The following is a 13,666-nucleotide window of genomic DNA, read 5'->3' as shown; positions in this document are numbered from 1 at the left end:
CGCCTCTTACACAATGCTAAATCCACAAATTACGGAGAAAATGCCCCTGACGCAAGATAGGGCCCTTTGTGTCAGAGATACACTGTTAAGGGAAACACTGCACTGTCCAACATGGACACAGACAAGTCTACTCACTTGCAGTTCTCCAGAACTGAATCATTCACCACGTTGAGGCTCAGGTCCAACTCTCTTAGGGAGGGATTAGAGCTTACAGCTGAGGCCAGAGCTTCACAGCATCTCTCTGACAGGCCGCAGTGAGCCAGTCTGAAACACCAGATGGAAATATACATAAATAAATGAATAGATTAATTAATAAATAACACATTTAAATATGCATTATTCCTGGATTTAGAACCAGCTTCCAGCATCTATTAAAGGACTCTCTTGTCCCACTTAGGGTGCCTTCACACCTGGATGCTTTAGTTCCATTAAAACAAACCCTGGCCTCCAACATACCATAATCATATTTGAACTGGGGACCCCCCCCCCCCCACTCCCCCAACTACCCTTAGAAGCAATCGGAATTGTAGGCATTACATGAATGCGAAAATATTACAAATCTACAAGCTCACAACGCCTCACAGTGAGCTTGCAGATCGGCTATTATTACAATGTTTGTATCTTTCTTTCGTAATATTAATATTAATTAACACTACTGCCTAACCCGTGTTCTTCGCTATTTAATCCATGTGTCTGCGCTGCGTAATACGCTAAACCCGCTATTTGTTTAATGTGTTTAATTCGCCGTTTTTTTATAATTATAAAAGAGCGGATTTGTCCTGGTGACGAGGCCGTTGCGTTATGATGACGAAACCGGAAATCTAGCCATGCTCTGGGCTGCTAGGGCTTCTGGGAAAATGAGTTCGATGCAAGTGAACGGGGTTTGTTTGGACTACATCATGCTGTGGAGGCTGTTTTCGTTTCACATCGTAATGGCGGCATGTTTTTCTCTTCAACAACAAACCATGGGACTATTTTACGCCGGGTTTCGTGAATCAAAGCTGCAAATACTTACAGTATATGCGTTATGCTCCAAAGGTAATTGATCAATCCCGTCAGCGTTGGTGGTCTGATTATATTAATCTATAGCCCTTAAAGTGTTAATATATAGAGCATCGAAGTCTGATGTCACTTTCAGTAGAGGGCGCCAATACACAGGTTCATGTATTTATTTATTTGCATTGTAATCTCCATAGGGCGATTTTAGGTCGCTTCATATAAGAACTGTGTTCTTATATGACCACCCCGGCCTTTCTGTCAGGGGAGTGGCTGTGCACCGTTAATGATGTCCATTCATATTTGATACAGCCAGTTTCTGCAGAAAATGGAATTAATGTAATGCAAAAGCCTTGAAACTACATATGAAGGCAATGTCGCTGCTAATATACGTCACGCCCAGCTGTCAACACATTATAGCGTTCCTGAGATTCCTTGTTGACGTAAGCTCAGCTGGTGGTGACTCGACTCGTACTAACCACGAAAAATTAAATATCAATACAATTTAAATAAACTTAATTAACATTCAGTTTCTGTTGTGCGACGGGCAGATGCAGCCACCCCGCCTACCCGGAAATGCAGTCTCTGGGTTATTTGAGTCGTTTCTAACGCTTATTTTGTTACTCTTTGGGTATATTTGTACATTTCCACCTCCAGTCGAGGCTTCATATCCATATGAGTGAAAAGGCCGGGTTGATTTTTTTCACATTAATGTGAAAATATTACCAAACTACAAGCTCACAACGCCTCACGGTGAGCTTGCAGATCTGCTATTTTCACGATGTTCTGCTCTTTCCTCAGTAATATTAATTATTATAATATTATTAAGAAGCTTGATAACTGTGGCGTAGCTACAACGGGTCGCCAGGCCAAAATAGTCAGAAACTCTATATGATGAAGTAGCCGATACATTCGCCTTAAAGCGATATTACACTTTGAAACATGTTCGGGGTCATTTTAACGTCTACTCAGACACATATAGGCTTGGGTTACCATGATATCAAGCTTATTAATACATTCTCACCACACCATTCATATTATATTCACATAAGACAGTACATAATAAAACAGAAGTGATCATAATAAAAGTGGTAAATGTATCTTACTTTAGAACTTCCAGTCTACAGTGTGGGCTCTTCAGTGAAGCACAGAGCAGCTCCACTAGTCCTGAGTCCTGCAGGTCGTTTTCACTGAGGTCCAGTTCTCTCAAATGGGAAGGATTAGAGCTGAGAGCTGAAGACACAGCTTCAACACCTGTCTTACTGAGCCTACAGCCAACAAGTCTGTAAATGCAGATTAAATTAGAGATTATCAATACAAAATGAATGATACCTATAGTTCACTGTCATGGAAGTTAACTGGAACAAATCTAGTTATCTAGTATTTAGAGCAGCAGAGTGTGGAATAGACAACACCATGACAGCACAGAATAACAGGAAGATAACAATTTAGATATCAAAGACTATGAAGACTGAACGTTAGTTTGATTTCCCCCAATATTATGAAAAAGAAGATCATAACCTCTCGGATGTATTTTGTTTTTAGCGGCCAACTAAGAACATAAGTGACGGGTTGGAACAAGCATTTAAGGCGAGACATGGCAAGTGAAATCACGATTTTTCAGTTTTGTGCTATTTTGCTTCCTAAACATGTTTTCTTTCAAACTAAAGCTAAATAAACAGTCAAAATACAGATTTAGATGTTTATTTTAGTAGTTTATTTTAGCCAATGACAGCTCGTTTTGCTGGGTGAAAATCCACCCTCTCTATTTTCATGATTGGTTGTTGGTACAAAGGAAGTGACCATATTTGGATCCAACCACAGTCAGCTCGAGGTCCAGACCTTTCTACTGATATATGGCATTATATGTTGTTGCCAAGGTTTGGATGAGATATTTTTTCTCAAAATAGTGGCTTCAAATAAAACGTTTTGGAATTTTACAATACAAATCTTTAAAGGCCGTTTTCTCAAAATGAGTTTTCCTCATACCTGGGACAAAGAATCTCCACTTCAGTTGCACTCACATACACCTACACAGTCACCTACACTATTTTCTGATTTGTGGAGTGATAATTAGAGATATCGAAAATCCCCTAATTTTCTTTGTCTCTTTTATGTCAACACAATGAAACCATACTTTTAAACTGGCTTTATCTGATCTTCAGATTTATCATCCCGGAATGTATGCAAATTAGCGCAAATAATGCCTAATTTGCATTTTTAAACATATCATTTCAGTAATACAAAAGAATCCTAGTCTTAATATAATTAATCAACTGGAGAAGTTTCATTGTGATAGCTATTAGTTAACTTTTTTCCCCTATTCACCTACCATGTCTCACCATCAAGCTTATTAATACATTCTCACCACAGCAATCATATTATATTCACATAATACAGTACATAATAAAACAGAAGTGATCATAATAAAAGTGGTAACTTACTTTAGAACTTCCAGTCTACAGTGTGGGCTCTTCAGTGAAGCACAGAGCAGCTCCACTAGTCCTGAGTCCTGCAGGTCGTTTTCACTGAGGTCCAGTTCTCTCAAATGGGAAGGATTAGAGCTGAGAGCTGAAGACACAGCTTCAACATCTGTCTCACTGAGTTTACAGCCAGCAAGTCTGTAAATGCAGATTAAATAAGAGATTATCAATACAAAATGAATGATACCTATAGTTCACTGTCATGGAAGTTAACTGGAACAAATCTAGTTATCTAGTATTTAGAGCAGCAGAGTGTGGAATAGACAACACCATGACAGCACAGAATAACAGGAAGATAACAATTTAGATATCAAAGACTATGAAGACTGAATGTTAGTTTGATTTCCCCCAATATTATGAAAAAGAAGATCATAACCTCTCAGATGTTATTTTTTTTAGCGGCCAACTAAGAACATAAGTGACGGGTTGGAACAAGCATTTAAGGCGAGACATGGCAAGTGAAATCATGATTTTTCAGTTTTGTGCTATTTTGCTTCCTAAACATGTTTTCTTTCAAACTAAAGCTAAATAAACAGTCAAAATACAGATTTAGATGTTTATTTTAGTAGTTTATTTTAGCCAATGACAGCTCGTTTTGCTGGGTGAAAATCCACCCTCTCTATTTTCATGATTGGTTGTTGGTACAAAGGAAGTGACCATATTTGGATCCAACCACAGTCAGCTCGAGGTCCAGACCTTTCTAATGATATATGGCATAATACGTTGTTGCCAAGGTTTGGATGAGATATTTTTTCTCAAAATAGTGGCTTCAAATAAAACGTTTTGGAATTTTACAATACAAATCTTTAAAGGCCGTTTTCTCAAAATGAGTTTTCCTCATACCTGGGACAAAGAATCTCCACTTCAGTTGCACTCACATACACCTACACAGTCACATGCACACAACTTTCCAGTCTTATTCATAACTATATTCTGCAGGAACTTAGAGAAGGGTTCGTTGATTTCTCATTCACAGCCTGATTTACATCACATTTTATTCATAAAACATGGCAAAAATGTGGGTTTTTTATGCCTGTTGAAACTATTTTCTGATTTGTGGAGTGATAATTAGAGATATCGAAAATCCCCTAAAATTGTCTTTGTCTCTAATATGTCAACAAAATGAAACCATACTTTTGAACCTGGCTTTATCCAATCTTCAGATTTATCGTCCTGGAATGTATATGCAAATTAGCGCATATAATGCATAATTTGCATATTTAAACATATCATTTCAGAAAACTTGTAATACAAAAGATCTTAGTCTTAATATAATTAATCAACTGGAGAAGTTTCATTGTGATAGCTATTAGTTAACTTTTTTTCCCTATTCGCCTACCATGTCTCACCATCAAGCTTATTAATACATTCTCACCACAGCATTCATATTCTATTCACATAATACTGTCAGTAAATAATAAAACAGAAGTGATCATAATAAAAGTGGTAAATGTATCTTACTTTAGAACTTCCAGTCTACAGTGTGGGCTCTTCAGTGAAGCACAGAGCAGCTCCACTAGTCCTGAGTACCGCAGGTCGTTTTCACTGAGGTCCAGTTCTCTCAAATGGGAAGGATTAGAGCTGAGAGCTGAAGACACAGCTTCAACACCTGTCTTACTGTAATTGAGTCCACAGCCAACAAGTCTGTAAATGCAGATTAAATAAGAGATTATATCAAAACAAATGATACCTAGTTCACTGTCATGGAAGTTAACTAAAACATCTCCTATCTAGTTATCCAGACATAAACAGTATTGTGGAATAGACCAGGGGTTCTCAACCTTTTTGGCTGGGGACCCCCAGGGATGCTTTGGCCATGTCTCGCGACCCCCGCCCCGCCCCCGCCCCGCTTCCCCACCCCCAATACAAAAACTGCATTGAAAACAACTGAATTGCAAATTATTTGGGGACCCCCGAGGGGTCGCGACCCACGGGTTGAGAACCCCTGGAATAGTAATGGAATAAGTATAATTTGAAGTCAGCCATGTGTTTGGAAAGTCATCTTTTTTATGAACTAGTTCAGTTCACAGTTCAAACATTTAAAAATTAACTAGTTCAGTTCATAGTTCATCATTCAACATTTTGAACTAAAGTTCATGGTTCCAAAAAATGAACAATTTTTGTTATTTTTCCTTTTTTCTTTCCATTTTTCTTTGCTTTTTGTTTTTCTATTTTAGTTATTTTCCTTTTTTTTTCTTTGCTTTTTGTTTTTCTAAATGATTGCTGCAGCCCATAGCCATAGAACCGCAGACTATATTCCTATTGGGAATAACTTTGGGATTAATAAAGTTACAACTTTTACAATTTATCCATTAACATTAACCAAATTAATTCCTTATTATATATATATTTTTACATTTAGGAAGAAATAGCTCTTTTGCAATGTGGAGAATTCTTAATCCTTTTCCTTGTCTTAATTATGGGCCAACTTGTGAAAGCTGCATGCTTTTATTGTGAAGGCTCTCAGTTCTCAGTTCAGTTCTCACAGCCTGCATATCTCCACGTGCTGAAAATAGCTGATCTAGACGCTCACAACGCGTCACGGACGCAACGCTTTGTGGGCTTGAAGATCAGCCATTTTCAGCATGGAACACGTTGTACGATGAAGAATAAATCGGGCATCACAGCGCTTCTGTGGAGGGAGATGTCTTTAGTTGGCCGACCGAGGCGATCATGTATATGGACAAATACCTCCTCAACGCAAAAATAGCAACCTATTGGAAGCTATTTTTCGTGGCACATTATGTTTAATCAAACAACAATAAGTTTCCAGTGTTTGGGTCGGGAGTCGGGATGTTCTGTGTCTGCGTGCATGACAGGATCCTCATGCAGAGATGCGAGCTGCACGCTCCAGTGAAATTGTACGGCTGAGAAAGATTCGTTAAATTGTGTCACATAAGGACTTATTGGTGGGTTTTCCGTTAGATATTAAGGCCTGTTTAGGGTGTGTCTTAGCGGGGATTTGGCCTGGAAGGCTCTAAGGAAACACTCACTCTTGAACGAAGTTGAACGTGAGAAAGTGACGTTCACACACGCCAGAGATGAACGCGTTCACAATGACGTTCATCAAACAGAAATACAGTAAGTTCACCTAAAATATGAACGTGTTTGTGAACGATCGTTCATTGAACGCGTTCAGGGACAACACTGAAGTCAGCATGTTTTTCCAATGCAATCTTACGGAAGCAGTGCTGTGCATGCAGACAGGGTTTACATTGAAGCAGTCCTGTGCATGCAGACAGGGTTGACTTTGAAGCAGTCCTGTGCATGCAGACAGGGTTGACATTGAAGCAGTCCTGTGCATGCAGACAGGGTTGACATTGAAGCAGTCCTGTGCATGCAGACAGGGTTGACATTGAAGCAGTCCTGTGCATGCAGACAGGGTTGAGATTGAAGCAGTACTGTGCATGCAGACAGGGTTGACACTGAAGCAGTCCTGTGCATGCAGACAGGGTTGAGATCGGGAAAACATGGAACCGGCTGTATAAAATGCTGCGTCATTGTAAATGGTGCATTCATGTATCACTTTTATCCAAAGCACATTTCTGTTTAAATTGAGGCGGACGGGAGGCAGACTTTCACTTCTGGTTCATTTCTGGTTTTATCTGTTGCCTAGCAACCTAGCATCATTCATACAGTACGTTGATGAAGAGCGCCATCTATACTAATCCACTGAAAAGACCATAGGACACAATACTGCGTGCTTGGCAGTCAAGCGATGGATTCGATGCGACGTAACATGACGTGATTGGCAGTCAAGTCAATGTGTTAACTACTAACCGAGCCTTTCTGCAGTTCCTCACAGCTGGCACCAGTCTCCTTCGCCCCTCCTCTGATGCGTTGTATTTGTCCAGGTCCAACTCTTCCAGAACCTCTGACATCTGCAACATGACAGCCAGAGCTGAACACTGGGTCTCAGACAGTTTCTCTGTTCTGTTCTCTGACTTCAGGAACTGTTGGATCTCCTGATGTAATGAGTGGTCGTTCATCTCCATCAGACAGTGGAAGATGTTGATACATCTGTCAGGAGAGACATCTTCATCACTTAACATCTCCTTCAGGTTCTGGATGGCTTCCTGGATCTCTTCTGGACTGTTCTCTGTGTGACCCAGCAGGTCTCCTAACAGACTCTGGTTGGACTGCAGTGAGAGGCCATGAAGGAAGCGGACTAAGAGGTCCAGGTGGCCATTTTTACTCTCCAGGGATTTTTCCACGGCAGCTTTCAAGAAGTCTGAGAGGGAGCTGTTACTGTTGTATTTATCTCCCAGGAATGGCTTCAGGACCTCCATGTTCTTCTGTGTGAAACAGTGGAACAGGTAGACTGCAGCCAGAAACTCCTGGAAGATCAGATGAACAAAGCTGTAGACCGTTTTCTGGAACAGCACACTCTCTGTTTTGAAGATCTGTGTGCACACTCCTGAGTACAGCGCGGCGTCTTTCACATCAAGACCACACTCTTCCAGGTCTTCTTGGTAGAACATGATGCTACTTTTCTTCAGGTGTTTAAAAGCCAGCTCGCCCAGATTCAGAAGAACATGCCTGCCAGTCTTAGTGAGCTGCTGTTGAGTCCCCTTTTCTGTTTCTTTCTTGTTCACATCACGAGTCTCGTCATACTTCTGCTTCTTGGTGTTTGTCTGAACCAACAGGAAGTGGCAGCACATCTCAGTCAGGGTCTTGGGCAGCTGTCCTATCGTGGTGTGTGTCCTCAACATGTCCAGCAGAACGGTAGCAATGATCCAACAGAAGAGTGGGATGTAACACATGATGTGGAGGCTCCTCCATGTCTTCAAGTGTGAGAGGACTCTGTCGGCCAGCTTCTCTTCACTGAATCTCTTCCTGAAGTACTTCTCCTTCTGGGGGTCTGTGAACCCTCGCACTTCTGTCACCATGTCAACACATGCAGGAGGGATCCGATTGGCTGCTGCGGGTCTGGTGGTTATCCAGTGGAGGGCCGAGGGGAGCAGATTCCTCTTGATGAGGTTTGTCAACAGAGCATCCACCGATGATGTCACTGTGACATCAGAGATGATTTCATTTTCGTCGAAGTGCAACGGAGACCTGCTTTCATCGAGGCCATCGAGGATGAAGCAAACTTTCCAGGCAGCGAGCTGCTCTGCTGTGACCTTCTTTAACGTTGGGTGGAAATCATGGATCAGGTTGAGAAGACTGTACTGCTTATCTCTGACCAAGTTCAGCTCCCGGAATGAAAAGGGAACCAGGAGATCTATATCTTGATTCTCCAAACCTCTTGCCCAGTCCAGAGCAAACTTGCGCGCAGAGAATGTTTTTCCGATGCCAGCGATGCCATTTGTCAGAACTGTTTCGCTGGGTTTCTCTCTGCCAGGGAGGATGATCTTAAAGATTTTACAGCAGTTGATTGCATCGTCATGGAAGGTCTTCATGTTGGAAGTTCTCTCAAGCTGTATCACCTCATGTTGGCTATTAACCCCTTCACTCTGTCCCGCTGAGATGTAGAGCTCTGAGTAGGTGCTGGTGACGGAGTCTCCAGACTCTTCCGTCATGTGGTTTTTCACTCCATCAAGACTGTCCGATCTGACCTCCAAACTGACCTTATAATCGTTCAAATCAACCTGCAGACGGACATCTGAAATGAGAAGAACATTTATGTTTAAAACATTCAGGTTAATTTATAACTTTACATCTTTTACAGCACACATTGCTAATTAATTACCCCCAGATAATATGCTATTTGATAAGAAACATTTTGCCAAAGGTAACAACACAAGATCAGCTGTTTTTGTCCAGTTGTTGAGTTGATAATGTTTAGCTTCATTATTTGCACTTAGATATAATTGATACAGACAGATCATTTGACCATTTGTGACCAGATTTGACTGAGAGCCTGCCATCGAGCAGCCTCCAGCTTTTCACCAGAGGAGAAAAACTAATATTTTTGTTTAATCCACAATTAGTTAATAGCACAGGCAGACTCTTCACTAGAGCATGTTTGAAATAAGTGTCAGAGCTGAAATCGACATGTAAATATGAAATAAATGCTTAAACATGTAGCTAGGTGTAATGTTAGAGTCCACAGAAGAAATGTATATGAAATAAATGCTTAAACATGTAGCTAGGTGTAATGTTAGAGTCCACAGAAGACATGTAAATATGAAATAAATGCTTAAACATGTAGCTAGGTGTAATGTTAGAGATCACAGAAGACATGTAAATATAAAATAAATGCTTAAACATGAAGCTAGGTGTAATGTTAGAGTCCACAGGAGTGAACCTTTCAAGCCTGTTTTCTCAACTCGATGTTTCTCTGCAAGACATTACTCTATAAGCCATATCTCCAAAACTGGTTGGTCAAACTGAACAACCAATATGTCAACTTGAAGGTATGATTCCATGCTTTCATATGACATGGGAAAAAAAGAAAATTACAAAAACTCCAATGGGCCCCAGTCAAATTTGGTCACATTTAGTCTGACTATGAATTTTCAATGAGTGCAGATTCTTACTTTGTCCAGGTGTGGTTTGACTGGGTGTCTTCAGTCCAGGTGTGGTTTGGCTGGGTGTCTTCAGTCCAGGTGTGGTTTGACTGGGTGTCTTCAGTCCAGGTGTGGTTTGACTGGGTGTCTTCAGTCCAGGTGTGGTTTGACTGGGTGTCTTCAGTCCAGGGTTCTGCTCAGTCTCACCACGCCTCTCTCTGTGGACATGATTACATATTTACATCCTCATTGGAGCCACCTGGTTCCTATGTAGATCCCAAAATACATCATTGATTGATTGATTAATTATTACATTTATATTTTGGGTTGGATATGTGGCTAATAATTAACCAGCTAAACGGCTTTTCTATCCCTAGGCTAGTTATAGTGTATATTGTATAGTGTTATAGTGTATATTGTATAGTGTTATAGTGTATATATTGTACAGGAGGATTGACATACTGTGTATCTGGAGGTCCAGATTCATCACTGAAGTTAAGAGGAATGTCTTTAGAAAAGTCACTCTTCACAGACAGAAGGCTGGGAGTTGGAGACTCTGCTCTGTGGTACAGACGTCTGGAATCATAGACATTGTTTGTGTGAATGACACGGTCAATTAGTTTTTTATTTTGTATTGTTACATTCCATTTTACTTCCAAAAGGGTAACATCTTTTACTTTCCTCTCACAGCATTGCAGCAACAAGTAAACTGAATAAAATGGCCAAAAACATAATAGAAATTGTTATGTTGTGGTTTATAGGCATGTCAAAAACTTAGTTCTAAGACGGTTATAGTCCCAATACTTGATTCTGATTGGAGACACTCGATGTGCTCATGTCTCACTACGCCTCTCATCCATTGTAAAATTCATGGTAACCTGAGACCTCTTGTGGCTTATTGCTTTATTACAGGGCCTGGCCAAGAGGGGGCGCAAGTACACCAGACTAGGACTATAAGTCAGTAGTAGCCATAGAGTAAGACAGAGTTACCACAACTCCGTTCACTTCATGGGGCTTCAGTCCAATCTTCTACGTCTAGACTTCTATTGGTGAAGAGCATAGCGAACAGTGACAAAGTCCTGGACCGGGAGTTGGCAGAATGCACTGGACTCAGCTTTAATGATCTTAAATACCTTTATTTTAGATTGATTATTAGTAATAGTACAACATAAACATTACAGAGAGTTTATAGTTGTCACTGTACAATACTTTTACTTTTTGCCAACAGAACTCAGAGATTTCTGCCCCTCAATGTCCTAACTCTGTCTTACTCTATGGCTCTGGTCTGACAGGAAACCACCAGCTTGGAGGAAGTGACTTTATTATGTGGATAGAGCTTCCAGTCTGTTTCTCACTTGGGAAATAAACATCAAGCTTAATATTGTACTGTAACCGTCTTTAAGTTACTACATATACAATAGGCCTACACTAACGGGTGATAGTTTAAATGTATAGGTGGCATACTGTACACATACTCTACACATACTGTACATGCACACAGGCAGCCAGCCTGTCTACTGAACACCACACTGTGATTTGTACCACTTCATTCACAAACTGCTCACACAGTAACTTACAATCTGTAGATGGACTTTGAACAGGGTTGATACGACATTATTAGATGTTATGTCTTGTTATGGAATTGATATAACTTAGCATGAGATCACATGGTTGCGTTATAAAATGTTGTGTATATAATGCTGATGCATTGTCTGAAACCCAAATAAGTTTTACTCTCATGTACTTGTAGTGTACACAAGATGGAACAATACAGTTTTATTCTTATGTACCTGTAGTGTACACAGGATGGAACAATAAAGTACAACATTGAACCTTGAATTGTAGGCTATTGGAGGATTGACATACTGTGTATCTGGAGGTCCAGATTCATCACTGAAGTTAAGAGGAATGTCTTTAGAAAAGTCACTCTTCACAGACAGAAGGCTGGGAGTTGGAGACTCTGCTCTGTGGTACAGACGTCTGGAATAACATAAATGTTTGTGTGAATGAGGACCATAGTGTATATATTGTACAGTAGTGTTATAGTGTATATATTGTATAGTGTTAGTGTATATATTGTACAGGAGGATTGACATACTGTGTATCAGGAGGTCCAGATTCATCACTGAAGTTAAGAGGAATGTCTTTAGAAAAGTCACTCTTCATAGACAGAAGGCTGGGAGTTGGAGACTCTGCTCTGTGGTACAGACGTCTGGAATCATAGAAACAAAAGTAAATTTATTCAATATGTGTTCAGTTATTTTGGGAGGTCTGAAGTTTCGTTTTAGTGACATTGAGATGTTGGAGAACCAAGAGGTGGAAGCGTAGTCAAACTGACATTGAATGAATGAAGCTCCAGCAAGAGTCTGCCCAAAAATATGTTTTTTCATTTGTATTTTTATCACACAGAAAGAAAGAAATAAAGAAAGAAAAGTGTTTTTATTCCTCCCAAATTGCACCCATGTTCTACCAGTCATAGGCTACTATTGTTATCATATTCTGTATAACAACTCCATCATGGCCCGTAGCACTTGCCCTAGCCCTGACGACCTTACATGCGTATGCAAAGACTACAGTGTTATAGTGTATATTGTATAGTGTTATAGTGTATATTGTACAGTGTTATAGTGTATATTGTACAGTAGTATTATAGTGTATATATTGTATAGTGTTAGTGTATATATTGTACAGGAGGATTGACATACTGTGTATCTGGAGGTCCAGATTCATCACTGAAGTTAAGAGGAATGTCTTTAGAAAAGTCACTCTTCACAGACAGAAGGCTGGGAGTTGGAGACTCTGCTCTGTGGTACAGACTTCTGGAATCATAGAAAATGTTTGTGTGAATGAAAAAGTTAGTTAAAGGGTTTCTAAAGAGTTTTTTGTTCCGTCTCTTGCCATTGCATGACAAGTAAATTAAATTAAATATCAATAAAATAATGGAAACCATACAATCTTACTAAATATACAGTACAATAACAGGTGATATTTTAAACATATATGTTGCATACTGTACACAAATAATTTACGCAAATACTGTACACGTATTATAGTGTATTTATAGGTGCATTCACATACTTGGCATCAGGAGGTCCAGGTTCATTACTGAAGTCAGGAGGTAGAGACGAGTCACTCTTCACAGACATGTAGCTGGTTGTTGGAGACACTGGTCTGTGGACGAGATGTTTGTCAGCTCCCTCCTCCTCATGGCGTCTCATCTCTGCTCTGTGGACGAGATGTTTGTCAGCTCCCTCATCTCTCTCCTCACGGTGACTCATCTCTGCTCTGTGGACGAGATGTTTGTCAGCTCCCTCCTCTCTCTCCTCACGGTGACTCATCTCTGCTCTGTATTAAACCTGTCAGGATCACATAGTCACAAAACACCAGACAACAGTCAATGTTTGCTGTATATACACAATGTGCGGACACGCCCGCACGGCGCGCACACACACACAGCCGGTTTCCAACTTATATTGTTATATTGTCACAAGAAGATGTTCAACTGGACCCTCAGGCCTTATTGAACTGTAACTGGACCCTTATTGAACTGTAACTGGGCCCTTATTGAACTGTAACTGGACACTTATTGAACTGTAACTGGACCCTTATTGAACTGTAACTGGGCCCTTATTGAACTGTAACTGGACCCCTATTGAACTGTAACTGGGCCCTTATTGAACTGTAACTGGACCCTTATTGAACTGTAACTGGACCCTTATTGAACTGGAACTGGAC

General features: G+C 40.3%; 2 protein-coding genes across 2 annotated transcripts in view; both read right to left on the bottom strand.

Moving 5' to 3' along the window:
• Nucleotides 1-10,026, bottom strand: part of LOC310873413 (NACHT, LRR and PYD domains-containing protein 3-like) — a 95,556-nt gene extending 85,530 nt beyond the window's left edge. The window contains exons 1-8 of the mRNA XM_083785783.1: nucleotides 9,962-10,026; nucleotides 7,260-9,084; nucleotides 4,955-5,123; nucleotides 4,622-4,652; nucleotides 3,506-3,567; nucleotides 3,329-3,345; nucleotides 2,103-2,264; nucleotides 136-264 (exon numbers count right to left, since the gene is read on the bottom strand). Coding sequence (XP_083641909.1) covers nucleotides 136-264; nucleotides 2,103-2,264; nucleotides 3,329-3,345; nucleotides 3,506-3,567; nucleotides 4,622-4,652; nucleotides 4,955-5,123; nucleotides 7,260-9,001 — 2,312 coding nt within the window. The 5' untranslated portion in view covers nucleotides 9,002-9,084; nucleotides 9,962-10,026. The remainder of the gene's footprint in view (nucleotides 1-135; nucleotides 265-2,102; nucleotides 2,265-3,328; nucleotides 3,346-3,505; nucleotides 3,568-4,621; nucleotides 4,653-4,954; nucleotides 5,124-7,259; nucleotides 9,085-9,961) is intronic.
• Nucleotides 10,027-10,052: 26 nt separating this feature from the next.
• Nucleotides 10,053-13,209, bottom strand: LOC310873402 (uncharacterized protein; the record flags this gene model as incomplete). Its single annotated transcript, XM_083785772.1, has 5 exons — nucleotides 10,053-10,149; nucleotides 10,394-10,507; nucleotides 11,798-11,911; nucleotides 12,637-12,750; nucleotides 13,010-13,209. Coding segments are annotated over 5 exons (639 nt in total), but the record flags the coding sequence as incomplete, so codon positions are not given.
• Nucleotides 13,210-13,666: the final 457 nt, after the last annotated feature.

Source organism: Protomyctophum parallelum, assembly GCF_964188405.1.
Source record: "Protomyctophum parallelum genome assembly, chromosome: 1".
NCBI classification, from domain to species: domain Eukaryota; kingdom Metazoa; phylum Chordata; class Actinopteri; order Myctophiformes; family Myctophidae; genus Protomyctophum; species Protomyctophum parallelum.
This window is presented reverse-complemented; position numbering and strand designations above follow the sequence as displayed.